General features: G+C 41.1%; 2 protein-coding genes across 5 annotated transcripts; both read left to right on the top strand.

Moving 5' to 3' along the window:
• Positions 1–922: 922 nt before the first annotated feature.
• LOC110984341 (aminoacylase-1-like) lies at positions 923–15,663 on the top strand. Of its 3 annotated transcripts, none has more exons than XM_022244459.2 (16): positions 923–1,269; positions 1,614–1,678; positions 2,759–2,863; positions 3,728–3,799; positions 4,397–4,419; positions 6,133–6,209; positions 6,620–6,709; positions 7,942–7,998; positions 8,489–8,562; positions 9,076–9,125; positions 10,146–10,203; positions 10,884–10,964; positions 11,288–11,356; positions 12,458–12,534; positions 13,875–14,105; positions 14,852–15,663. In XM_022244459.2, exons 1-16 carry the CDS (start codon positions 1,065–1,067, stop codon positions 14,862–14,864), a joined length of 1,347 nt encoding a protein of 448 aa, XP_022100151.2. In that variant the 5' UTR covers positions 923–1,064; the 3' UTR covers positions 14,865–15,663. The 3 variants fall into 3 exon arrangements, with proteins under 3 accessions (XP_022100151.2, XP_086991905.1, XP_022100131.2); XM_087135779.1 differs by lacking the exon at positions 10,884–10,964 and adding an exon at positions 10,750–10,830 and having other exon boundaries at positions 926–1,269; XM_022244439.2 differs by lacking the exon at positions 10,884–10,964 and adding an exon at positions 10,750–10,830 and having other exon boundaries at positions 928–1,269; positions 13,875–15,663.
• Positions 15,664–15,806: 143 nt separating this feature from the next.
• Positions 15,807–27,833, top strand: LOC110984080 (UDP-glucuronosyltransferase 2B20-like). 2 transcript variants are annotated; one of them, XM_087135777.1, is made up of 6 exons: positions 15,807–16,683; positions 18,856–19,488; positions 20,954–21,278; positions 22,089–22,317; positions 22,954–23,173; positions 26,158–27,833. In XM_087135777.1, the coding sequence occupies exons 2-6, from the start codon at positions 18,881–18,883 to the stop codon at positions 26,249–26,251; spliced, it is 1,476 nt and encodes a 491-aa protein (XP_086991903.1). In that variant the 5' UTR covers positions 15,807–16,683; positions 18,856–18,880; the 3' UTR covers positions 26,252–27,833. The 2 variants fall into 2 exon arrangements, with proteins under 2 accessions (XP_086991903.1, XP_086991902.1); XM_087135776.1 differs by having other exon boundaries at positions 23,442–27,833.
• Positions 27,834–27,961: the final 128 nt, after the last annotated feature.

Genomic DNA, 27,961 nt, shown 5'->3' with positions numbered 1-27,961 from the left:
ACATTTGATTAAAAAAACCTTTTCTTCAACAACTCACTCTTAATGAAAACACAAAGTTAGAAAGTAGCAACAGAAACAAGACCTATTTGCTCTTTGTACGCTACCGCCATAGGCATGCAGAGCCTCGATCTGGCAGCTTTTTCCGTGTACAAGTATGTTGCTAGGTAATTTTGGGCATGATGCTGCGTTAGTTCTTCTACCATCTATACTATACGATTGGACAATACTTCAAAAGATGTCAGTTCAAGGCTCTGCATGCCCATATGGTGGCAGCGGACAAAGAGCAAATACCATGTACTGGGTGCATGCAATCCACTATTCAAGTAAGAATTTCTGCTCAGCTCATTAGCATTAAAAGTAGCAGCCCAGCATTTTTCTGAAAAAGAGGAGATTGTTTGGCCCCCGAAATGGTGAGATTGTGTAAATCGTTGCCAGGATCAACTGCCTGGGTCTTTGAGCTATCCCATGAGAGCAGAATGGCTAAAAACTACAACTGAAAAATGGTCCTAAGTGCCCAAGAAGGTTGAGGGTTGCCACTTGAAAAATGGCTGCAATCAGACTTCTGGAAAATCACCTTTCGGGGGTTAGTTTGTTTTGTGGGAATAATTAAAAATGTAATTGGTTAACCCACAAAAATTGGAAAGAAATCGAAAGATTAGGGACCAGACAATAATTTTATTTGTGTTTCAGCAATCTCAAGGATGTTGGACTGCATGTTTTTGGGCCCTGAACAGTGCCGATTTTACACTGTTTTCAATGGGGCTTGAATTAGTGGACTGTACCGTACTATGCAAGTACGGGGGACGGAATTGAATGAAACAGTAAAGGCGCCCTCTATAAATGCCAAGAAGCAAAGGGGGCGATAGTACCCGACGCGTCGCGTCGTGTGTCGTGTCGAGCATCGCGTCGTGCACGACGCAACGCGTCGTGTGTGTACAAAAGTAATGGCAAGAAGGAAGGCGACGGTGCGACCCGACGGCACGACGCAAGGGAGTCGTCGTGCCGCCGCGTCGTGTGGTTGCGTCGCCTGGAGGGAGTCTAAAGAGAGCTAGAGAGAGAGAGAAATGTTTGTCGTAAATAGTACACCATACATTTCACGGTGCACGTCGTCATATCCAGACCACCAGTGGACGCGGCAAGTCCCCAGCACAATGTCGCCAACTCCAGCCCCGCAAGAAAATGCAAAGAAAGCCAAAACGGAGGACCAGGCCGTCTCGAACTTCAGGGAGTACCTGAGGATCAAAACGGTCCATCCGGAGCCAGATTATGGTACGATTCTGCGGACGGGCAGACGAAACCTGTCTCACTGAGACTCTCATGTAGTGTCTGGCATGCTGTGACCATGGGATTAGCCCCAGTGGGTGTGACACGGACTCTCACCGTATGCTGAGAGTCCGTGCCACACCAGTGGGGCTAGCTGGGACTCTAGCTGTTAGTTGATATCATTTCTCTTCCAGGGGTAAATTGTGTAATATCTCACAACTGGTAAGGGAAAAAAGACTTTGCATTTCTACCGCGCAATAGTTCAGGATAACTAAAAAAAAAGTTTTTCAGCAGTGCATGGATTCTGTCCGTTGAAATCTTTTTCTTTGAAATATTTTACAAACTTTCAGCTGGTGCTTTGCTGTTTCTTCAGCGAATGGCTACTGAGTTGGGCCTGCCATATGAAATTGTTGAGGTGAGTATCATTTTGACTGACACACGGTACATGATGTTATGGCTGAATCCGAAACAACTGGCCGTCATAAAGAATAAAGCTGAGAAAAAAAAATAGTTTCTCATCCTACATGTAGTAAGGGTCCATCGGTTTATAAAGATTTTTTGATAATCGATATATCAGAAATCCAATATTGAGTGGATTTGATGTATATCATGTACTAATAATTCCCTGTGTACATGGTGAACAATAAATTCTCGACCAATCAAAGCCAGATAACTTGAAACTCTCTACTTCCAGTTCAGTATTGTGATATGATTAAAAGTTGATAGCAGCAATAACATTTTAAAATAATAAACATCAGCAGACCTTCAACATCAGGAGAAAGCAGCCATTTCCTGGACTCTTTTGCAAATGGTTTTGTATCAGAATTGAAAGAACTTTGACCTGTTTACAGTCGAACCCAGATAAGGAGCCTTGTTCATACAAGGTCGCTTCTGTAACGAGGTCAAATTTAGGTCCCAATTCTTTGATTTTCATTATGTTTCCATTACTGATCATACAAGGTAACTGTTGTAACAAGGAAATTTGTTAAGTTCCAAGGACCTTGTTATAACAGTGTTCGACAGAAGTAGGTTTTGTAGTGAGCAGTGGGAGATATAAATGCACATTGTTGGAAACAAATAGACAAGTCAAAGTAACATAAGGCAGGTTGGAAAAAGGAAGCAGACTGACAAAAAACATGGTTTTTTTTATACCTGCTAGTCAGTGGCTTCCATCAGTTAATACCCAAGCCTTCCGTGAAAACTCACTGTTTTTGAAGAATTTGCCAACCTGATTTGTGATTTGTCACCAATGATAATGAATACAACATTTTCCATATGGTCAACAGATTACAACCTTTGGACAATCTTAAAACCTGCTACATGTAAATACAATTTTTGGGGCCCAGATTTGTTTGGTCGTTGACATATCAGAGCAAAACACAGAATACATGTACATGGCCCCGACTCAAAATGCCGAGTCTTTAACTTTGTAAACACCATGCAGTATGTGTGCTGTTGAAGAACAGTACCAATACACATGTACATGTACATATAGGTCCATCCAGGGAAAGATGTCTTCATTATGACCTGGGAAGGTAGGAATCCTGCCTTGAAAAGTGTCATCCTCAACTCACACACCGATGTTGTGCCTGTTTACGAGGTGAGATTTTTTGCTTTGATTGACATCCCTTGCAAAGTACCCGGTACATGTAGTTTTTCCATTGGTGGATGTAGATTTCTTTGGAGAGTCTGATTTGGTAATCCCTGCATGGTGGAGTAATTTGGTTCAAAACAAATACATGTGCTGGGTATTTGGAGGTGAATTTAATGTACCTTTGAAGCAAAAGGTTTACGTACGTCTGTCTACACATGGTGGAACAAAAACAGTTTTCCTTGAATGTCACAACTTCACTCATCCCTACCGACCTTTCTTTTCATAAAACAGAGAAGATGGGTCTCTACTTAATGAACATTGTGTATGCATCAAATAACAACACCCAGAGATGTCCTATATAATTCACACTTATATTTACAAAAGAAATCAAAATTTTAGATACTCCCAGCCTAGTTAGTGCCATTTCCTGTATTTTGGTCACATCTCATAGTTGCAGTGGACAACTTTCTGACGTGTTTTTGAATGACAGTAAGGAGTACATGTAGATGTAAATTTTCACAAAATGATTTTTCAGCAATATTAATATTTTGAATCGTAATAAATGTCTCTGAGAATGTTCAATTGAAATACAAACTGTGAACATTAAGCTGAGATACAGTTTGTCCTAACCTTATCGAGAAAAAGTCGGCAGAACTATTTCAAACAGCAAAAAAGTGAGGAAAAGTGTTTTTCTAACTTTTTGCCCCAAGTGTATGCTTGACCCAGGAGGTACCAGTAATTTTTTCATCAGCCCACGTCATGTGCAACTTTCGTGTATCCTACTTCTGCACAAGGCAGATATGGACTGGATCTTCACCATGTCAACTGTATTTGTGGCATATACAGCTCTTTGTTCCACTTTTTTTCCAGGATCTGTGGAAGTGCGATGCCTTTGAGGCAGTTAAGTACGAGAATGGTGATATCTATGCAAGAGGCACCCAGGTACTGTACCGTGTACATGTCATATTGCAGGTGGTTGGTTTTTGTTGCATAGTTCTTGGTATTTCATTGGCTGGTGGCATGTCACATGATACGAAGGCTATTTTTGGCCAGCTCTCCCCCAATCTGATATGCGACGAGCCCAAAAAAGTGCATCCGGGCCACCAATTTAAGTTTGCCCTTGTCTAGCATAGTACTGTTTGTACGTACAGGTACGGTAATTGTGTATTTGGGGCAAACATTCCTGCACAGAAAATTGTGTCACAGTTTCCCAAGAGCATGCAACCTTCCATGTTGTCCTTTTCATCACAGAGGCAGGATTTCTGTGTGGTTTTCTTTTATGTGATGCAGGCATTAAGTTTTGCCTTTTAAGGTACTGTACATGTACATTTAGCTGAGACTCCTGCAGAGAACACAAAGTAAACAAAGGCAATGCGCAAACCATACATGTACATTTTTTTTACCTTGTTGATCGCTGAATAAATTCCTGTAATAGTTTTACATTGGAATCTGTAAAAGTCAGGCACAAACTTTAACAGAGAAATCTCCCTGCATCTCTTTGAAAATGAGAGATTTTTTTTTTTTTTTTTAAATTTGCAGGACATGAAGAGTGTTGGAATTCAGTGAGTACAACCGTATGTTGCTAAGAAATATAGAATGTTCTGTTGGTTCTTCAGTCACTCGTTGCAGTGTTCTTATTCCTGCTGTTGCACCATTTGAAGGAAGATATTGGACGGAGAGAACCCCCCCGCCTTTGTGTTGGTCATTGTTTGATCGGAATCTCAGGAATTCCTTACAGACTTCTAGGGGGGATGTGTTAGGTAACAATAGTCTAGAGTGTGTATAGGGATTGGACAGGTTAGGGGGTGGGGTACTCCTCCGTCCCATATCTTGCCTGGTAGATATTGCACCTTGTCCATAGATTCTGTATCTTGAATGGCCATGGACTAGTCACATGGCATTCACTGTTTTTTGCTATGTTGCTGGACATGGCCAAGAGAGCTAGTTGCATACCTGTAGCACCCAATGCATGCAGAGCAGTCTGAAAAGTGTGGAGATGCATCATGGTGTGCGCATTGTGGGTTTTTCCAAGCGTTAATGCTACAGAAATAGGTTTAGACTATTTGCGACAAGGAAGTTTTGAACGGTGTGAGTGAATGCTTAACACAGGCATGCAACTTTTCCTCGGATCGGCTGATTTCCTTGTTTTTCACTTCACACTCGTGTCATTGAAAGTTGAAAAAACACTGTGCAAAATCTCGTAAAGTTTGGAATTTCCGTGTTTTGTTGGCAAAGTGCAAGTTAAATGCCTGTTAGCAAATTTCATGTTCAAGCACACATATACTTCATTGTATTTAAACCAACCCCAGCAGTCCTCTGTTCTTCACCTGTTCCGGCAAAGTGAGGACTGTTAATGTTAAACAGTTATTGCTCCCTAACCCTCCTCAATCCTCTAAAATCCTTTGTGCGGTTCTTGGAGAATTTTGGAGGATTGAGAACGAATGGCAAAAGTGTGGGGCTGATTGTGAAGGATGCCTTGTGTGAAGGTCGCGGGTTGGACCTTGTGTTGTTGATGATCAGTCATGCATAAATTTAGCCCGGCATTTACTTTGAAAGTAACTGCACTGCTCGAGAAAGCCATTTGCACTGCCTCAACATAATGGCAGGAATCGGCAGAGGATCTTGAAGGATTGAGGAGCTGGGTGCTTCTCAATTTGAGCATAAGTGCAAAAATTGGAGGGTTTTGGAGAATTGATGACGAAGGCAAGTTTTATGCACTAGGGCGACTGGAGGATTGAAGGTATGCCCCAGCAAATGGCCCTGGTGGGTCAGGGTTAAGTAAATCAAGCAGAATGTGTAAAACAGGTTTTATGACACAACTTCATGTCCTAACTGCTTTCTCTTGTGGTATTGTAAAACTAGCCTGTCTTTATGATCCATGGACAGTTCTATTTTCCTTCAACTTTACCATGGGACAAATAGAACGCTTCATGGAACACCATAGGAGAATTTGCATGTAACTCAAACCATGGAAAGTTGGAGTATTTGATTGGTGACATTGTCAGAGAGTTTTCCTCTGTGTTGGACATTCGCCAGATTTGTCTTCATCCTCCAATCTCACCCTTGAAGACGACATAACTGTTTACATATTGCCCTGTAGTTCATTTAGGAAATGCTTTTCAGACAGAGTCCACGGGAATAGTTGTTTTTTGGCTCGCCTCTTAGTTCACCATGCTGTTACAACATCCTATAAGTCAAGACTCAGTCCACTTCAATACCTGCATGAGTTGCAGGGTTGGTCCTGTACTTTCAAAGCATTTACAAATTTCTTCCAGGTACATCGAAGCTGTGCGGAGACTCATAGCAGCTGGTGTGAAGCCCCTGAGAACGATCCACTTGACATTCATGCCAGGTCAGTTTTACCTGACGTTTGTGGCACTCGCTGGAAACATTTATCATGCCTGAGACTTTACACAGCACTCTTAAGTTGCCATTATGCAGTGACCTGTACACCATGGGTTGGGTTGTGACATATTTATAAACCCTGTGTACTCAGTGTTGTATGAAGGCTTGTGAAAAACATTAGTACAGCGGGACTGTATAAAGTATAGATTGTGGGTTTCTAAACACACCAGGGCACCCAAGAGAGCTGATGAATTTTTTCAGGAGTCTTTGACAGAAGTGAGTATACAGTAATGATTAAAAAAATGTTGACGAAGGGCAGAACACCCAATATAAAGACAAAATCTCCTTGATGCAAAAAAAGACGTCTCACGATATTAGGCATTCGCTATTTTTGTTTTTTCATGTTGTTTTTTGCAGATGAGGAGGTTGGTGGCATCCAAGGTATGATGAAGTTTTTGGACCATCCATCATTCCTACGACTCAACATGGGCTTTGGTCTTGATGAAGGTAAACTTGAGTGAAATTCAGACGATTGGTGGGCTTGTTGAAACCATTCTAGGTCCAAATAGGGATATGGTGGAGTCCCCAAGTTTTCACAAGTCAGAGTTGTAATGACTCAAGTAAATCACTCATCTTGAGTGTGACTCAACTGACAATTTTTGGCCACTTGACTTGAGACCTGACAGCTAAAAATGACTCGACTCCAGTCATTTTAAACAAATGGCTCAACTCGAGTCACTCACCCGACTCGAGTGAAAGCTAACAAGACTCCGGTCCCAAAAATAAAAGCAAACTTGTTTGCCCCCCAAAATTGGCAATAACTTACAGTGCTGGTTCATAATGTTCATGTCATGTGTTATCATCAAGAGTAAGATGAGGTGTAACCACATGTAGTTACTCAGAGGTCAATTTCAAAATGTCCCCCAGTGACTTTCTCTCTTGTTTTTCTTAATGGTATCGTTTTTAAATATTTGTGACCTGAATTGACTTGAGCTAAATACTTGACTCAACTCAAGTCACTACTTTACCGTGACTTGACTCAACTCATCTTGAGTTACAGTGCTGCAATGACTCGAGTCACAAAAATCAGTTACTTGTTACAACTCTGTCTCAAGTCAAGTCATAAGCTGTTCAGATGAACCCTGACAAAAACAACACCAACTTCCCGGCTGTTGCTCAATCTGTTTCATGTAATAGGCTGTGAATGGACTCATGACAGGACTTGAAGGTAGTCCAGATTTTGTATGTCAGAGATACATTGTACCACCGAGCCTTTTGTAAGTCAAATCATGCGACGAACAGTCACAAAGGAGTGACTTTGTCACTTCAGGTCATCAGTTGCATCACAAAGTGACATGTCGTAGATAGTTCACACCATGCACTGACAAACTGACGTATTATGTGTTCAAAATCTATGGATGGTACGTCACTCCGTGGTGTACCAAAACTATCTTACACCTCACTTCATGGTGAAACCGACCATTTGAATGGTGGGTCACTAGGCTTGATGAGACTTGGTGACTTCTGCTTGAGTTGGGATTGACTTTGAAAGCAACACTGTGGCATGGACTGGCTTCTGTCTTTTATGTTTTCAACTTGTTGAAATCCTTGTGTCATGTTTCCGTACCCAATTATGTACATGTACGCACTGCAGTTAATATGAGCACACCATCCAGTACAGGTCGGTGTGCTCGCTTGGGAAATCGTACATTAGTTTTGTTCTCTCTTGTTTTCCTCAGGTTTGGCTAACCCTACCAACAAGTGTACTGTATTCTATGGCGAACGGGCACCTTGGTGTAAGAACTCAAGCCTGATAATTTTTCACCTAGTCATTACTGATTTTACCTTGACAATCTCATTTTCAACTGTACAGAATTGTCCAATACAAAGTTAAACAGTCTTCAAATCCCATTGTTTTACACGAAAGATGTGTACTTTACTTACATGCATAATTGCATGTGTGTGTTGTTTTTAAAAAAAAACAATATCAGTGTCACTTTTCTTCATTTTGAAAATTGTCCAACCATTGACTGATTGTGGTAACCACTGTTACAGTGGATTCGAGCCAGCCACCCTATCATGGCAAAACTCTGTGGTCAAGAAGTTAAAATGTCTGCAACAGTAATCAGGAAGTTGTGGGTTCAAATCCCACTCAAGCAAGTTTTTTTTTTCAGAACTCTTGGACCACACTGAGAACACATGGGGAATATACACATCAGTGTCAGGTTGAAACCTTGAGGTAATATTACATTTTCAGCCCTTTTCCTCTACTTTTTTCTCCTGCAGGGTTGGAAGTGAAATGCGAGGGAAATCCAGGTCATGGATCGCGCTTCATTGAAAATACTGCTGCTGAAAAGTTGGTAAGTTTTCAGTGTGATCGTTTCTCATAAAACAACAGGAACATCTACAACAAGTTTGAATTCGCATTAACAATTGTCCTATTTCAAACTGCACTTGATTAATGTAAACTATGAGTACTAAGCAAGCTTAAAGTAACTATGAATTTGTACGTGCCTGTTGTGTGGTTAGAGTTCAAAGAAAGAGTTTCTGCATAATTTACAGTTAAGAGTTTGGATACTATTGGATTATATACACTAGTGGTTGTCATTTGATGAATGAAAAGTTAACGAATTTGCCAGCAACTCAAAATGTATTCAGCGTTCAAAGCCAGACTCAGAAGTGCCAAATGTTGAGCCTTGGTAGTCCTTTTGTACATGTGTAGAGTGTTATGCAGGGAAAAGGTTGAAAAAAAGAAACAGAAAAGTTATCAAGGCGTCATTACTGTGCTATTCAAACTCCGAATTCCCTGGAAACAAATTAAAATGAAACCCTAATTTCTCCTGAAGGTGAATGATCTGTTGTATTTCTTTCAGCAAAAGGTGATCAACTCTTTCCTCGCATTCAGAGAGGAAGAAAAAGCCAAGTTAGTGGTGTCTTACTTTTTGTAATTAGTTCCTGACAAAACCCTGATACACAAACACGAGAGTGGCATATTAAAAAAAAGATGACGGTGCCAAGCTGTATTACCGAAAATGGGTCACTTGGGAGACATTCCCTTAAGAAAGTGCACAATCTTTACTGTCCCATAATTAAATATTCCCTAGTTTGATCTGAACCAAACTTTGTATGTTTTCATTGTAGACCCGAATCTATCATCTTTTCAAAATTTAGACAATAAAATTCGGCCTCCTTCTGGTAGATGGGGCATTAAGGAGACATTGAAATGTCTTCCTTACGACCGATGTCTCCCCAAGGTCGAAAAATTTTCCACCAAATGTCTCCCTAATGACCCATTTGTAAGAATCATGGGCACGCTGATAAAACACGTGCAAGAGAACAGAGGAGTATGAGAGCATTTTTGAAGTACACACCCTACGTCAAAAATTTTGCTCAGATAGTTTTTTTTATGTAATATTTCCACGACGACAAACATGTGACCCACCGTTCAGAAACCAGGCTGAAGAATAATAAGTTATTATTCGAAAAATGACACCAGTATACGCCTAAACAGTGCCAAATTCCACAATTTTCATTGCTTAGAACTACCAAAGAGGAATCATCAAACGTCAAAATTACCCACTTCAACCTGGTTTAGGAATGGTAGGCCACATTCTCTCCTGAACACCAGTTACATGTGGATGGTGCCCATTGTGAGTAACTTTGCCGTCCCGTGTCGAGTAGTGTACTATTGTATTGAGGTCATTAAGTCTCATCCAAGCAGATATATGACTTGAGGAGTGACTTAAAAATTGCTGATGGACCACAACATTTTTCTTACACGGAATGGTGATTGAGAAATCTTTGTTTTGAAATCTCAACATTTCCTTTTCTTCAATTGTGTATGTCAGCAATAATTCTTTTGCATGTAAAAAGAATTGTTTTCAATGTTCTGTTGATTATTGACAAATAAATTACATTGTTTCATTTTTATTATTTGCTCTAGAATGGTTGGATGTGCAACGCTTGGTGATGTAACATCAACTAACCTAACTATAGTGAAGGTAACTTCGCAAATTCACACTTTTGAAAGAGTCAGTCCCTCTCCCAAGATCATTAACAGCTGTGTGCCCCAGGTTGCGCACATAGTCAGTTGGCGCAACCGTTAATGCTACACCTAAATCTTCTGAATCTCCAGCATACTCTCAACTTGTTAGTAATCTTCTGATACCAGTTGTCAAATTTGACGTACCGGTTTTGCTTGTTGTGTTTCACGCATCTGGAACACGAGACTTGAACACATTTAGTGGTCATGCATGAGAATGCATCAATTTGTATTTGAAATGTGGAAGACCGCACACAGTGCTAGAGGTTGCTGTTTCCGTGTTGTTGTTTCGACACATCACTGGCCTGAAAAACTTGCCCTACTCGCTACTTTTTATGGAGGGAAGTCTTCTCATCATAGAACAAATATGGGAAGAACTCTGATGCAAAAAGATTTATCACCTTTTGAGAATAAAAAGCCTCTGAAGACTTCAAAACGATATGATGAACTGAATCGAAGTGAATGTTTGTTATTCATCTAAATGTTTGATTGTCTTCTCGTCCAGGGAGGCATTGGACACAATGTTGTACCCAGTGAATTTCATGCCACATTCGATATTCGTGTTTCACCGGGCACGGACATGAAGGTATGCATGACATGCCGGCAATCATCCCGGATGGTCTGTGCTTTTTCCTCCAGGGTGGCGTCGCACAAAATGTAGTGCCAAGCGAATTCCAGGCAGTATTTGATATTCGCGTCTCCCCAAACGCAGATGTGAAGGTATACGCATGTCCTAGAAATCATCCAGTTTTTGTGCTTTGACCATAGTACTTTGCTACTTCCGGCCGTGAAGTGATATTACGTCCTTTTCAAAGGTTACTTGCCACCACCTTTGCAAAATTTATGTGTATTTGTAACATGCAAACTTGTTAGTTGTTAACCTTAAGCGAGTTACTGCCTTCCCTAAGCTTATATCCAGCCTTCAAAGTAATTAGTAACTTAGTAACCGCAGTCATCATGCTTGTTTGTAAGCCTACGCTAGGCTGTTGACCTGATGTTCATTCATGGGACGACCACAAACTTCTTAGTTATTTCAATTATAGGAACTGGAAGAAAAGATTGCCAAGTGGACAAGGGAGGCCGGAGAAGGAGTGACGTACCACTTTGTCCAGGTATGAGAGGGTAGAGGATAAACCTCATTCCCTGGGTATTGAGCAGTATGCTCCCATTCTGACCTGCTATCTCATTGCAACACTCATTTGCATACCCCAAAATTTGGGCTGCGTACGTTAATGAGGAATAGCCTGGTGCTTTACCATGCTGTTATTCAGCATTTGTAATAGTATGTGGTGTCTGGCACAACAACAGAGGCAGTTCGTTACGGCTTGACGTATCGTAAATGTGAGCTTTTTTTCTTAAAGATACAAATCTCTCCCAGATAATATCTGGTGTCAGATTTCACATAGATATTTCAACATTGAAAAGATGGGATTATTTCATAGGGATATTGGACGTAATAATTCACGCTAAATGTGAAAATGTACGACACGTTGATATGTATAAATCATTTCCTCGTTTTTGCTACATCTTATCTTCTGGGAAGGAAGTTTCCTATCCAGGGGTAACTGTTGGAAGAGAAAAAGGACATAATGTAGCCCCTGGGGACAAGGTTTGTAGAGGTGGAGTGTTTGAGGAAAGGGGCTGGCCAGTGATTATGATGCTTGTCTCGTGTGGGACAATCCAAACTATGCTGTGATCTGTACTTTTTATAAAACACAGTGCATGGTTTTTGAAATACATTTTCATGTTTCAATACGTATGCTGTTTTTAATTTTTTTGTGCAATTGGAGAGGCAGTTTTCATCTTTCATGCAATTTAGGAAGTCGTTATTATAATCTGGAAGACATCGTTTGTATCAGCCCCCAACTTGTCAAAATATTTTTGGTCGCAGCTTGGGTAATCCCAACTGCTCGATATTCCCCATTCAAGGACTCGGCAATACAATCTCTGATCCCATTCGTGAGGGTAAAGTGACTTGCCCAAGGTCAGAACGTGCTGTCACCGGCTGGATTCGAACCCCTGACCCTATGATCAGAAGCTACAAACCCCTAACCACTAGGCCACATGCCCATAGAGGGATGGAGGGATGAATGAGAAAGATTAGTCTAGACTTTTTCAGTTTCGCTTTTCACGTCCTTAAGTGCTTAAGCATGGAGATTCAATATTGCAGTCCCACTATCCGAATGAAATCTTCCTGATTTTCTCCTCCCCAGAAAAATGACGTTCACATCACCGAACTTGGAGACAAGAATGTCTGGTGGAAGGCGTTTGAAGGGGCATGCAAAGACCAGTAAGTGTGCAGGAGCTGTTTGCAATAAATTGTGACCACCCATTCCAAAGCCAGACTGAAGTATATAACTTTGAAAAGTTTTGGCTGTTGACAGTGGCTCTCCCCCCTCGGTTTATCTTCGTACTCAAAAGCGATTCACTGTACAGACCCTGTCTGCAGAAAACTTTGGTCCAGTAGTTACAGACAATGAAAGTTGTGGACTCGGCATTGTTCATGCTTATATTGAGATCATTTCCCAGATAATTGTGTATAATTCATGAGCCTTGCTTAAGAATGGTTGGTCACAGTTGCTGACAGAAATGAGTCTGGCTCGTAATTATTGAATGTATGCTAAACACTGAAACTTCCAAATTCTAACAGAAAAATTGTCTGGTTTACCCATTATTCTCTGTAAGTTTGAATGCCTAAATTATGTACGACTGTTCAAAAACAATCTCAAAAAGTCTCTCACATGAAATTTGTCACAAGGAGTTTTATTTATTATAAACTTGTCTGTCCAGCCTGATACTAGATCCCAATGTTGGCAAGTCACATTTGGCTCAGCATCGGCACTAGGCCACCGGTTTTCATCTCTTAAGGTTGTGCTGGACTTGACATCTGGGGTCATAATAGAGTTTCTGAGCACAGGTGTTTGTTAAGCGTGGAATGTATATTTGGTTAGCAGAAATAGGCCACCAGCTAATCTGTGCAGCAGTGTATGAACTGGCTGAGCAGTAGCAGTTGTTAAGATCTGGGGTTCAGTTTTAGCTTAAATTTCAGGCTTTAGCTCCATTGTTTGAGATCTGGGAGTATTTATATTTGCATTTACCATATCTCTTGTATTCTCATGATTGAATGCCTGCATTGGTTACTGCCCTCGCTCTGACTCATGCTGCTTTTGTCTCAGCCACAGATGGACATACGCCATCTGTGATGAAAAAGGAATGTTAGCAGGCCACTCAAAGTGTCCCGGCCTGGTCAAGAGTTTACGCGTCGCTTAAGTTCGCTACCTCGATCCGATGGGTTGATAGCAAGAGCCGTTCAAATATTCATTTCTTGCCTTATTGTCACAGAACTTTAATAACGTAATGAGTTCAATGTGCCACTACATTCAATTATTTTTCTAAGTTATTTCAGACGATGCAATGTTTGACCATAAGCCACCATGTATCTGTATTGTATGACACTTCACCAAGTAACTGGCGTAGCGCATCATTCACTTGGGCCAACCCCAAGTAAAGCACGGGAGTCACGTGGATGTCAAATATAGTCTCGTTGGCAAGAGCAAGTACCTGAAAGAATGGAACGTGCTGTTCCAGCACAGTTCTGTCAACCTGTTTTCCACCGTATATTCCATCCAGGGGTGTGGGCCTGGAGATTGAGGTCTTCCCAGCGGCCACCGACAGTCGCTTCCTGAGGGCGGCCGGCTACCCCTGCCTGGGCTTCTCCCCGATGAACAACACGCCCATCCTCCTGCACGACAACAACGAGTTCTTGAACGAGGAGGTGTTCCTGACAGGGATCCAGATCTATGAAGGGATCATCGCCGCACTCGGCAACGTGCCAGCAAACGAGCAGGACCAGGACGGCATGTGAGAAGCAAGCTAGCACAGCGTGGGCGCGGGCAACCAAGTTGCCTGCATGCAGTGTGTAACTTTGGTGAACATCTCAAGTCGTAACGTGATGATTTCCCCAGTGTCATTTTGCCTAGTTACAAAGGCCTGTCTGTTCACTGACATGCCACACTTTGTCTACATACGTATTTGTCTATAGAGCTAGTTGGGGCCCATGGTCTCAGTTCACACCAGAGGAAAGCAGATATGTAAACATAGTGTGAGGAAATCAGTACAGAGGTCTGTTAATATACTTCCAAGATGCCTTCAGAGAGAATAATTCCAACGATCATAAATTCTGCAGAAAATCTATGATTATTAAATAATTTCCGATGCACCGGCATCTACTTAATGACCTAATTGTGAGAGACATGAAAAAAGAAGTAAAAGTAAAACAAAAGGAGAAAAATTAACATTTTGAACATTAACAAGAGAAAAACCAGTCTCCTGAAGACGGACAGAGTACACTGTTCGAAACGTCGAGTTATTCCCCGGTTCTTCTCAGAACCACACATACTCAAAGAAGAGATAAATACATGGTGTTACCGCAATCTTTACTATAAATCTAGAAAAACTTGTGTTTCTGACCATATGTTTGGAGGAGATGTCCACCATTCAAGCATGTTTGTTGCAGAGAAATTTATTATCCTGAAACAAATTATATAGGAAAACTGAGTAGTTGCTTATGTTTAACATTTTTGTTCATACTTTTACTTCGTCCGCAGGCGCCAGTTGTGAACACAAATTCAAATCTGCCTGAAGGTCTAGCGGTAAATGTAAATAAGGCATGGCCAAGTTTACTATGTAAAGGTGAATTTTAAATTGTCATGTATGCAATAATGTTGGGAACTTACAAAGGTGAAGGCTATCAAATGGAATTAGCAACACTTCTTTTTAAGTTTTGATTTCCATTTTGATTGATTTGATAGATATATAAGAATTGCCATGGTCTAATTCAAATGTTTACACAGTGCGAGTGGGGGTTACCTTCATGATTTCACTCGATTTGATTGGTAGTTTGCATTTTATTTTTACCTTGCATTTTCTTCGGAAAGTATGTTCATTTACATCGTCACACTCCATTGTAGTCTGGACAAGATAATTAACTGTTTACATTTACTGAAAGGATCACGTAAACAGTGTAAAAAGATAGTGAACATCATAAAGTTGCAATCAAATCTGAGTTTCAAGTTTTGATTAGTGTGAATTACAATGATTTGCACCCCGATCTGTTAACTGACTCCACTCTTTCTAACGCTTGTTTGTCAGTTTGGGCCTGGGTATTTCTCATTTCGAAAATGGTCCCTTTTAACTAATGGGCCCTCTTTGTTTCAAAAAAATAAAGTTTGGTATATGTTTCTTCCACTGATGAAGTCGGTACACTGTAGCATAACGTTGGATAAAATTTTCAGACAATTTTGTCGTCTTGCTTCAGCAAGTGTAACTTTGCAATAGAGCTCTTTTCATTCAGCTAGTGAAAATGTTGTAATAGAAATGTTTTTGGAAGCAGGCGATAAAAGTTTGCTGAAAATATCAACTTTGGTTGGTGTCCTCTTTTGCCTCAAAATACATTTTCCCCATTACTTTCAAAGGGACCGTGTATTACAATTTGTATTTTGCTGCAACTGCATCTTTGTGTTCCAATTTTGCTACTTTAATCTGTTTTTCGGAAGCTCTTTATTTTTATGCTAATGGTTTACATATTGTAGCGACGGTGCCGACAGGCCGGTGGGGGCGCTGTTGGGGCTCCATGGGGCTGTGCCGGTCCCTGCAGGTTGGGCTTTGGGCCAGCCCCTGCGGCGCTGGCGCAGTAGCCCTTTGGGGATTTTCATTACCTCAAAATTCGCGCCAGTTCTGACACATATTTTTGGTGTGCTTCGGTCCAGTGCAGTGCTATTGTGAGAGAAGATCCAGATTTGCTTGGACTTTGCATAAAAACTCCGTGTGTGTTCACCGGTTTTGAGGATAAATTGCCGGAAGCCACTGGACAAGATTACAAGCGTTTGTGACCTTTTTTTTTAGCTCTGTACGAGACTCACAAAAGCGGCAACATTACAATATTCATGGCAAAACTATGATCAGTCCAGGCAATGAACCTCAGTATTGCATCGATCTGTTCGTACTGCCCTGTTGTAAATTGCCATTAATTCTTTTGCAACGTATCGCGTAAGTGCATGTCAATAAGCCAATGAGTGACCTTTTTTAAGAAATGTTTTCAAAGAGCAAACTTGGTGTTCAAAATTTGAACATGAAAACTTGTTAACTGAACTGTGTCTTCCCTGATTTACATCAAAGCAAAAGCGCTCTTATTTTATTGGAACTTGACATGCGTGTAAAGACATCCTTATCATTACAAATGTGAAGTTTGAACTCAGAAATATCGTGTAGCTAATTGTAGGCGTTCTCGCTGTTGATAAGCGAGCATGGAACAACAGCTGCCTGAACAATCGCGATGCGAAATCGAAGTCCGCGTCACATTGCACTTCAATAAGAGCGAGGTGGTGTGGCTGTAAAGCCTACAAACGCTGGGCACCGGGACAGTTGGACTCTATCTAAGGTAAGAATGCAGTGTCTCTCACGGGGTCGTTTTAAACTCATTTCAAATTACTACCTCATTCTGGCAATACGTCGATGGATGTTTCTTCCATTTCCTCCTCTAGAAGCTTGGCTTTCAAGAGGCCATTAGCTGGTCGCGCTGTGGCCATCTGGTCGAGTGTAATAATTGATAATAATCGTTAAGAGTGGGTTGTTTCCACGGGAAACTTGGGGAAATGTTTATTCCTTAAAAGTCCCCTTTTCAACCCATTCACAGAGTTGGAATGATTTTGTTCTTGTAAGAATTTCCAACGCCACGCCTATTTTGAAATGGTAAATCCTTCAAAGATTTGCCCAATAGCACCAACAGTTACTGGAGGCCAGTTGCACTCGTAATGTCTGTAGACCTTTTTACTATTAATTCATAACTATGCTCGGATGCGCACAAAATGGCCTTGGCAGCAAGGTACGTGTTTTACAAATGCACTGGTCGGCTCCAAGAACACTAACAATGTAATTTATACTACTTATGGTGGAAGGGGGCCCTGTCAAGAAACGGTGATCTCGTGCGCACAGAAAAAAAAACGATTATAAAGTGTTTTTAAAGAGCACTAAAAATTCCAATTAGAAACTAATAGCAAACACGATTTAATGAAGAAAAAAATGAACAAAGCCAGAAAACCCGAGAGAAAATGATCATCGAAGTCGCACCCCTGTACATTTTCAATGGCCCGCTCAAACTTCTTGCCACCAAAGCCATTTGTGCGCATGTGTGCATAATTATGACTTCATTAGCAAGAGGTCTATTGGCAATGCTAGTTCACTTACCAGCAGAGCAGCATGCAGCGGTTGCTGTATGGCTTCTTCCAGCGTTGCCACTGCTTGAAAATTTTGCAAGATCTTTAAAAATTAAGACCCATCATGAAAACTTGAAAAAAAAATCTGAAAAATCAAAAAATCTTTACAAAATTTAAAAAAGGAATATTCAATTTAGACTATCGTCCAATATATGGCCTATGAGTTTACTGGTATTTATTATAAATTTTGTGATCTTAAAAAGCGTCTGGATGCCATACTTTGAGTCATACTCCCTAACTCACGTCTTGTTCCGAGTACGAGATTGTGATTACTCATTACTCTATTACTGAGCTATGCGTATAGTATCCAAGTCATGACGCGTGTAAACTTATACTGTCCAGTACGTGTCAGTCCGTGCAAAATAATGGTGCCAGTTTAATGAACAGCCACGACAGCTTGCTATACCCAGCAAGAAATGAGACCGAGGGGTACCCCCCAACATGTCCAATCCCTGTACCCATTCCAGACTATTGTTACTTAACACATCCCCCAAGATGTCTGAAAGGAATTCCCCAGATTCCTGCGAGACAATGACCAACACAAAGCAGGGGGTGGGATTCTCTCCGTCTCATACCTTGCTGCATATGTCAGCTTGCTGCATAACGTTTCTGCGTGAACAGAAAAACATTGTTTATGTGTATTTTGTAACGTGAACAAAGGGTTGTGTAATAATTTACATAAGCTTGAAACATCTTGAAAACTATCAGACCCTGAACTTGAAAAAAAAAATTATCCAGTGGTCACAATGGTTTCTTGATTTGCTATGGAAAGCCATGGTTGTGTGAAGGTGCTAAATTTGGGGCCTGCAATCCTGCTATTCAGGACAAAGGAGGCTATTTTGCCAACAATGGTAGAACACTGTAGTGCTTGGGTGTGTGTAAGTATCTGATTGGAAAAGGGATCATGCGTGAGTTGAATCAGACCAGAGCAGGAAAAAAATAATCATGAGCAAAGACCAGAAGTCATGACAAGAGTTGGCGGTTCAGAGATATCTACTTAGTCTGTTGGAGGCAGTGGTAGTTGTGACACGGGCGCGCATCCAGGAAGTCATAGGGTACATGGGCCATAGAAAGCACGCCCTTGTGGGGGAGGGGAGAAGCGCATTTAAAAACCGAAATCTGTTATGCTTTCTTCGGCATTCTAAGGATATTTGAGATAAGAATTTGAAACTTGAGCTTTTCGTGTAAACTTCTGCCTCCATTTTACAAGAATCACAAAAACAGAGGCTGAATGTGGGTTGTAACCCAACAGCCTACCGTTCCTAAATCGGCTGCTGAATTCTTGAATAGTTTGTTTCACACAGGCTTTAAATTTACTCCGGCATTCTTTTCTGCAGTGTTCACAGTCGGATAGAAATAACGATGCTACTAACACGGTCGGCTGTGTTACTAGTGACCCTCGTCTTGTCGTCCTCACTCCTGTCAACTGCCTCGACGCATGACGAAGGAGGGGATGCTCACGCCACTAGACAATACAGATTTCTACTGTTTGCCTCCATTACGGGCGGGAGCCACTACATCGCCTTATGCAAATCGGGCAGGGCCTTGGTGCGACAGGGTCACCGCGTTGTCTCCCTCGTCAGTAGCTCTAACTCCAACAGTAGCTGGCAGAAGGACGCCGACTTATTCTCCTTCGTTGTCTTCAACTCCACTTACACCAAACAGCACAGAAACGAGATCGTGGACAACATAGGCAGGGTGATTGTCCGAGGACATCATAATTCCTTCTGGGGACCCTACTTCCATTCGGCAAACCTGACAGGCAGGTTGAGCTTTGTGGACATGTGGCTTCAAGAATGCGACGATTTGTTGGGGGATGCAGCAACGATGGAACGGCTGCGTGGCGAGAATTTTGATATGATGGTTGTGGACGACATGATACCTTGCGGTCCACTGTTGGCACAGGCTCTAAACATCCCATTTATTCATAACTCGGTCTTCTTCGCGAATCCGTCCAAGCATGGATGTTGGTAAGACTTGAATTAGTTTTTCCCTTTCTTGGTCTATAGATTGAATCATTGGATATCATGCTCTGAAACAAAAACTAGAGGAATGAATAGGCACTCCTCGCCCTAGACAACAGAATCGGATTCAGTCATGATTGGGAGATTTTTGAGATGCTCAGTGATGGCAAACATACCGGTCCCACGTGACTAGTCCACTATGGTTTGCGACATTCTGAGCATGCGTACATTAGCTCAAGGTGGAATAGTCACTCGGACTAGTTTTACTCTTCTACACCGCCCTGATGGGGTGCTGTGATTGGGAAGGCCACACGCATGACGTAAATTTTGTCGAGCACTCATTGGACAGAGATCGTTTGAACAATAACATGGTTCAGAAGCCCCGTGTGCGAAAGACGTGTGCAATGATTGAGGGAATTGGAGGGCGAGAGAAATTTTCGGTACAGCACTGAACCCCTTCGATACCTCGAAATACCACTCTGCCATCAAACCTTGATATCACGGTGTTTTGTTTGTTTGTTTGTTTGTTTTTGTTTGTGTATTTGCTTGCTTGCTTATAGAATCTGATGGTTTCAGTGCCGCCATTTGGAATTACGGTTTCATGAAGGAAAGGACTTTCATGTAACCGTTGACCACACGTGGCTTTTCTGTTAACTGTATTGTATCAAGAACCTACCGGGGTGAAACGGAACACATCATTGGTAGGGCAGAATCCCTTGTGGTTGGTCATGCATGAAAGTATAGTGTCTGTTTGTCTGTTTAAAGTTTTAAACATTTTGAGATCATGTGTCCGTCGTGAAACCAATAAAACTACACAGATAATTTCAAAGCAAAAATGTGTTAACCATATGAGGCAACTTTTGATTTGTAAGAATTTAAATGAAAACAATTAGGTTTTGTGAATGTTTATCTGAAAATCATGATTTATTGAAGTTAAAATATAATAAAATATAGGCCTATTTCGATTTAAGAAAATGCGTAGAGCACAATGTGTAGAGTACAATGGGGTTGTTTTACCCCATCAAGTGGGTCTTTCGTGCCCCTGCCCTTGAAGCATAGCAAAATGGACCAGTGATATGAAATTATCAAATTTTCTTGTCACCAAGGTAGTGTTCCTGATTATTTGTGCAAATTCAGTTAAGGTACCGCACTCTTAATTTGAGTCTCTGTGATGTTTACTTTTAATATTGTTGTTTTTTTATAGTTAGGGATATCGTTTTATCTCGTCCCCCTTCATGTACATTGATCAATACTGTAAGTACACCAACAGGGTTGTTACTTATTCCCTTCTTAGTTAAGATTTTGTGAAAGGTATTTGACCTTTTCAGTGCCCTGTAAGGACGATGCGGCAAATGAGCGAATGGACCTGTCCAAAATCATCTTCGGGTCTCCTTTTCGCCTTCAGACTTAGTATTTGTTCGAGGAGTAGGGGCAGAAAGTAATATTTCCCATTTTCTTTTATCCTAACCAGGGCTGGGCTACCAATTGAGCCATCCTACGTACCAGAGCTTGCCCTGGGACTCACTAACAAAATGACGTTTCTCCAACGAGTCCAAAATACTTTAGCTCATTATTTCTACAGCTTTGTCCATTTTCGTATGGGTGTGTGTAAGTTTGATGGCTATGATAAGTTGAAAATCAAGTACAATATCAAGCCAGAGATCAGCACCCTCGAGTCCTACAAACAAGCCGTCTTGTATTTCCTACACGGGAGTTTTGCGTTAGAGTTCCCTCGACCTGTACAGCCCAACACGATCGTTGTTCTCCACACTGCCGGACTGCACTCAAACGAAACGGTAGGCCGCTTTCTTCGAAAATAATCCTGAAAAAGCCAAGTTCTCTCAATTAAAAATCCAAGTAACCAAGTTTTAACCCGAATAAGAGTTCCCACGGTACCTGGTTTCAAAGATAGGACTTGCGCGAGCTTGTATTGATATGATAACATCGTGATTTGATCTTTTGAATTGACTGAAATTTGAACATTCTATGACGACAGTATTTGTACAAAGACTATGGAGCGTCAAAAGTGGACAACCCCATTTTCTCATTTTCTGCTAGTAGATTTTCGGGATTTTGGACTTTGCGTATAGCATTTTCAAAAAAATTTTCTGCCAGCAGAAATTTGGATTATACTTTAACAACTCTCGTGGTGCGTCAAAAGTGGACAACTAAAAACTTCAAATTCCCACTGGAAAAATTACTGGCATGCTCCAAAAGTAGACAACGCCATTTTCCCATTTTCTGCTTGTAGATTAGGAGAACCACTACTAATGAGCAGTGGTGACGTTGCCATGGTAATCGGATTCGTCTATGAAGGGGGTGGCCCCTCCCCTCCCTCTCCATCCGAAGCCACGAATTCTCCACCCACCCCATTAAATTTGTCCAGTAGCCTATATATCTTGCTGGTAGTAAAGAGTTTAACCCTCCGCTGCAAAAGACCTATTTTTACGCTTTAACGAGGTGTCAAACTTCCACAGATGACGATGACGCTGAAGGTGACGGCTACAGTGGCACTTAAAATAGTACTGAAAAGAAATAAATTGAAAATAAAATAAACCTTCGACTGTAACACATTTGAGGCTATTGCTTCTCTCCAAAACATGCAGCTGAAAGAGACGGTGTCAGAATTCTTAGATACTGCGCCAGCTGGAGCGATATTGTTTTCCATGGGCACTTTCATCACGGCGATGGAGCGCCACAAGGCTCAAGTGTTTGCAGATGCCTTTTCTAGACTTCCGTATCGCGTGCTGTGGCAGTCAGGCATGGGGTTGACAGGACTTGAGCTAGGAAACAATACGATGGTTGTCAAGTGGTTGCCAATGACACAAGTTATGGGTGAGTTGTTATTTTTGGGGTCGTGTTTAACGCCCTTCCCTTTATGAAAACTGTAAAGATTTTGATTCTGTGCCATAAAACGTTAATATCATGCATGAAGAGCCAGCAGTGTACACAAGATTTCTAGAAATAACCTCGTTGGTCGTTTTATTTCATAAATAAAACAACATTGGGTGAGAAAGTTGTAATTAATCCTATATTATTCAATAATAATTATGCACGAACACGAAGATAAGGAATGAACATCAAAAGTATACTTCTTTGTGTTACTTCTGGCCTGTTCTTTATTATCCGTTTCTGTTTTTTTTTATCAGAAGAAGGAAACAAACTCAATAATGTTTGGGAACGAAATTAAACATCGTTCCATGGAATTTTGTGATATAGTTGTTAAAACAAATGGGGCGTTACATGTATATATCATCATTTTTAACATCTGTGTTAGGCATATCTTTAGCATTACACCCCACCCCTTAACGAATGGATTTTATTTTCCGTGAAATAATGAAAAATAAAGATCATTCTCTTAATAGCAGACTGGTACCAGGGTATCCCGTTTGGATTCTCCCAAATCGTGCAAGTTTCACCATCTGGGAATACATCCATAGGTTGACACAGCTTTGTTTCGGTCATTCACAGAACATGCTAATATACGATTGTACGTTGGCCAGGGTGGAAGCTTAACCGTGCATGAAGCACTTTGGGCAGGTTTACCGATAGTCGGACTGCCGTTGATGGAAGATATGATGGACAATATGGTCCGCGTGGAAACAAAAGGTGCCGGGTTGTCGCTGGACATCAGTAGCCTTACACCAGACACGTTGAGCCAAAGCATCGTCAGGGTCATGACGGAGCCTAGGTAAGTAGGGTGCTACTCTGTATAAAGCCTTCGGTGATTGTCGCGTGAACACGTTGCTAGAGAGGTAAGATAAAGTGGTGTTTGCTGCCGCTTTATAATTAGATGAAACGCTCATGGAATTGAAACAACGATTATATAATATTCATTGCCAGAAAGAGAGAAAAAAGGGGGAAACGGATAAAAACCTAATTTTTTATGTGGAAAAGAGATTTCTTGAGGAGACACCTACAATAGACTTTTTTTCACGTTCTTCGTGTAACTTGCCTAGATTCCGCAAGAACGCGCTACGCATCTCCAAGATCATGCGCGATCTGGAGCCGTCTACTTCTCCCGTTGATACCATAGTTCACTGGATCCTTCACGTGACTCGGTTCGGCGGAGCCCACCTAAGACCAGCCGTTCAGGATCTGAGTTACATCCAGAGAAATCTGCTGGACGTCTACCTCTTCTTAGCTGTCATTGTGGCCTCGGTTTGCTGGATAAACGTGTCTGTGTGCTGCTTCTGTTTCAAGCGCATGCGTAGCAGCCATCTTAAAAGGGATTAATACGCCCAGCAAGAAATGAGACCGAGGGGTACCCCCCCATCATGTCCAATCCCTATACACATTCCAGACTATTGTTACTTAACACATCCCCCAAGATGTCTGAAAGGAATTCCCCAGATTCCTGCGAGACAACGACCAACACAAAGCAGGGGAGTTCTCTCCGTCTCACACCTTGGTGCATATAGGGATTAATGGAAAAATTAAACCACTTTAAAGTTCTAATCTTAAATTTGGGCGAGAAATGCTGAAGAGAACATATCAAAATAGCAAAGGCAAGGGATTAGGGCTAAATGAAATGGATAGGAGAACTCGAGATTCTAGCTCAAGAAAAGTCGCAGTTGCAAATGAAAATAAATCGTAAAAGCAAAACTGGGATTGATGAAAATGTCAGCTGTTGATATGGTGCTTTGAAAATTAGTAGTCCCAAATCGACCTGTAAGAGGACTGTATTTCACATTGCTTGAGTGCTGTTCATATTTGGAAGAGTTACAGGCCTTTCCCGCAACTTGTTTCTGCAGGTACCATCGACAGGCCCAAGGACTGGGGGTATCGAGCCATCCAAGCATTTAATTACCATCGCCTCTTGTTGCCATTTCCTCTTTCGAGGACAATGTCCAAAAGTAAGAGCAGCTCTTCGGACGGCTAATGGCGAGGATGCATGACATACACAATTTGAGGGAGTGATTGTGTGGTTAAACTGTGGGGAGAATTCAAACTTGGTAAATTCAAGGACAGAAGTTGTGAAGCGAAAAAGTGTATGCGTTTATCTTTTACTTTTGGCCCAGATACCCAACTATTACAAACCGGAAACTACATCAATGTTTTCTTGAAGGTCAAACAGGGGGACTAGTTGGGGCACCCCATAATGACGCGAAACAGAAGAGGATATTAAGAAGTGTTTTCTTGAATCATGAAAAGAAAGAGGGGCTTTTGCGCTTGCTTGAGCGTGAAAAGCTTGTAAAAAATCCAGGACCAAGCGCTCGTAAAAGTCACGCTTGCGTAAATGTTTCTCAAGTGCTTTTAATTAATTTGTAGTGTTGAGTATTCACTATTTGAAGACACATGTCTCTGTTCACCAAATGATCAACACTAATTGTCTGGGGACACACTGACCACTGCTTCGTGAAACACAGACGCCCTTCTCTAGTTCTTGACTGTAGGCTCTGCCCATTTGCCATTTTGGCTTAGATTCTGCGCAGACCGAAACGTCAGGCCCTCGAACTCTTTCGATGTTCATTCCAGGTTACTCTCGCAAGAAGTTTACAGCCGTTATGTATTATTATCTAGACATAAGACATGAAAGACATAAGGTCATGAAAGTCACATAAACTTATCGCGTAATTCATCGTCTGTTGAGATTTGTAAATGTACTTGAACAAGTCAGTGTTGACTTTCAGTCCGAGAGTCCACATTATAACCGTTGCCCCTGTTATGTCTGAAAATGGTACGTGAAATCGGAAACTTAATTACTGTTAAACACAGCTAATTATAGACACTCTCGCAGTTACGAGCAAGCTGGCTCAAAGAATAGTTACCTCACAAAGTGACGAGTGATTAGGGTCAAAGTCATGATGCACGATTGAAGTCTGTGACACAGTGAACTTCTAGGTTCGTGTTCAGGCGCCTTTCCATAAGCGCGTCAGCACTTGCGCCAAGCGTTGCGTATCCGTCAGAATCGTTCCCGGGCGATTTTGACGGCCGAACCCAACGCACACGTGTGTTATTTAATTAATGGCGTCAATTTTTTGTGTCTGTGAAAGTGAAACGCACCAAAAACGTGCATATGGAAAGGCGCCTTTAGTTTCAGTGAAAACTATCAAGTACGTACGTGAAACTAACATCACGCATTCGATATTCAAGCAAAATGTATTATTTTAAAGACCTGGTTGTGGCTGTTTACTGTACCCTCGTAAACCTCGGATGAGTCTTCTTCCTTTAAAGATTTTGCACTCATGAAAATAATAGAAGGTTAAACGGAAACCCGAATTTGGCCACATAATGGTTGTTAGGGTAATGCTTTCATTTTTGATCGATCTGTTTTCCTTTTACTTTCAATATCTAACTTTTAGAAGTGTTTGCAGGTCAACGAAATACTTGATATTTTTCTGTTTGCAATTGTGAACCCCAAATTTACTTACTGAAAGCATTTCTGGAAAGGGATTGAATCAGCAAAGGAGGGAAATTATGGTCCTACGAAATCGTGTACTCTCGTGTACAAACCGGGTAACATTGAAGCTTTATTACTGGGATGACATCATAGTTTGTTTCATGAATAGGCCTATGGAAACTTTCATTAGTATAAGAAACGAAAGGCAGCAACATACTCTTTAAAATGGTGAAACAAATGTTGAAAATACATGCAAGGTTAATTGAGACACAAAGGTGCATTTTGCAGATTTGTATTAAAACGAATTGATTTTAGCCAGTCTTTATTAACAGGGCTGGACTTCCAACGGAACCGTCATACGTACCAGAGCAAGCCCTGGGACTCACCAACAAAATGACGTTTCTCCAACGAGTCCAAAATACTTAAGCCCATTATATCCACAAAGACCAGCCGTTCAGGATCTGAATTACATCCAGAGAAATCTACTGGACGTCTACGTCTTCTTAGCTGTCGTTGTGGCCTTGGTTTGCTGGATAAACATGTCTGTGTGCTGCTTCTGTCTCAAGCGCATGCGTCACAAAGGACGGAAAAGCAACCATCTTAAAAAGGAGTAATAGACATTTCCATATAAGTGAACCGATTTAAAGATCTGAACTTAAATTTTGGCAAATATGTGAAAGAGATCAACACAGTAGCGTAGCCAAGGGGGTGTGGAGATGGAGAAATGAATTGGGATTAAGAATTCAAGAAACAACCCGGGACTCTGGAAGCAAAATCGCGGTTGCAGATGGAAACCTGGGACGGTGAAAATATCGTTTAAGCAAAACTGGGATTGATAAAGATAGAAGCTGTTAATGGTGTTTCCAACAATTTCTCAAATCGATACTTACTAGTGCTAGAGCCAAAGATTGATATTTAACCAATCTACTTTAACTCCTATATTACGCAATGGGAAAACAAAGCTTTGCTTCGCGCTTGCGCAACACTACTGAAAAGAGAGAAATGCTTAAATATGACTGGTGAATAAAATATGCAGGCTCAATTACGACCTCCCAATTGAATTTAGTAAACTCCTATCACAATTTGAAAAGTGATTCCATTAATTAGTAGTTTTCCTTGTTATTTTAACACAAACATCCCGCATATATTCCCTAGAATGGTGAAAGAAATAAATTCGTGTCCTGAAAACATGAAACGCATATTGCCACATAAGACGAATTTACCGCAATTAGCACAATTTAAAACGCGCCAACGTTGAGTTAATCTGCACCTTAAGTGAAATCCGCTGGGGATTTTTTCTTTTGAAATCAACATTAGGGATTCGGTCTTGACGATGTTAATTGTCTTTCTAATTGGTGTCATTCATGTATATTAGTAATTGCCAAAACCTGTATTTGTATCAGCTATTTCTGGTAAAGAAACCAAGGATTGTTGTAGCTCGCAAGCTTGAAGAAATCTGTAGAGAGGAGACAATGAGAAGCAGTTGAGGAAAAAAAACAGAAGGAGGAAAACCGGAAGAATGCTCTGACAGGAGTCTAAAGTAGTGACTGAGAACCCAAAACCTCATTTCGGCCAGGGAGGATTTCGAACCCGGGCCACTGAAGGCGAGTGAAACTACAATGCCCTAATTTTATAATAGTGCCCGCGTCTCTACAGCTCTCGGTTAATTAAAACAGCCATAATTTCGAATCATCTTTCTTTTTTGTTCAGCAGAGGTAAATGAAACCCCACCAATTACTGCTTCTCCACGCATGGAGTGGGTAATTGTCAAAGAGAATGACATATCCATACTTTTCAGTCTCAGTTTTTAATTCTTGACGTTGAACTTTAAAGGAATCGAGATAATGAAATAAACAGCTTAGCCTCATATTACCCTTTAGCAGCTTTTACATATGCTTGTAGGTGAGTGTGTTTAAAATACTTGGCATTTTAAAATACTAATTATGATTCTTTCACCTGAGATTTATAACCAAAATAAAAGGCTGGTTTCAAATTTATTCTAACGTAATCCCAGTCTGCGTTGGTGTTCTGTGAAGGTTGTGTATTGAATTTTTTTTCATTAATTCATTTAATCTGATCCTGGAATCTTCACCTCAGCCTTTCTATAAAGCGTTTCAAGGGGCAAGGAGGTCTTTG

The sequence above is a fragment of the Acanthaster planci genome, linkage group LG04 (assembly GCF_054643075.1).
Source record: "Acanthaster planci isolate LZ-2023a linkage group LG04, COTS_SCS, whole genome shotgun sequence".
NCBI classification, from domain to species: domain Eukaryota; kingdom Metazoa; phylum Echinodermata; class Asteroidea; order Valvatida; family Acanthasteridae; genus Acanthaster; species Acanthaster planci.
Note: the sequence above shows the minus strand (reverse complement) of the source record. Positions and strands in the feature narration are given on the sequence as shown.

Coding starts and splice junctions, on each gene's coding strand:
- LOC110984080 (XM_087135776.1), top strand. CDS start 18,881: ATGCTACTAACACGGTCGGCTGTGTTACTAGTGACCCTCGTCTTGTCG. Junction 19,489..20,953: donor CCGTCCAAGCATGGATGTTG/GTAAGACTTGAA, acceptor TATCCTAACCAG/GGCTGGGCTACCAATTGAGC. Junction 22,318..22,953: donor GCCAATGACACAAGTTATGG/GTGAGTTGTTAT, acceptor GGTCATTCACAG/AACATGCTAATATACGATTG.
- LOC110984341 (XM_022244459.2), top strand. CDS start 1,065: ATGTTTGTCGTAAATAGTACACCATACATTTCACGGTGCACGTCGTCA. Junction 1,270..1,613: donor CCATCCGGAGCCAGATTATG/GTACGATTCTGC, acceptor ACAAACTTTCAG/CTGGTGCTTTGCTGTTTCTT. Junction 11,357..12,457: donor TGACGTACCACTTTGTCCAG/GTATGAGAGGGT, acceptor TCTCCTCCCCAG/AAAAATGACGTTCACATCAC.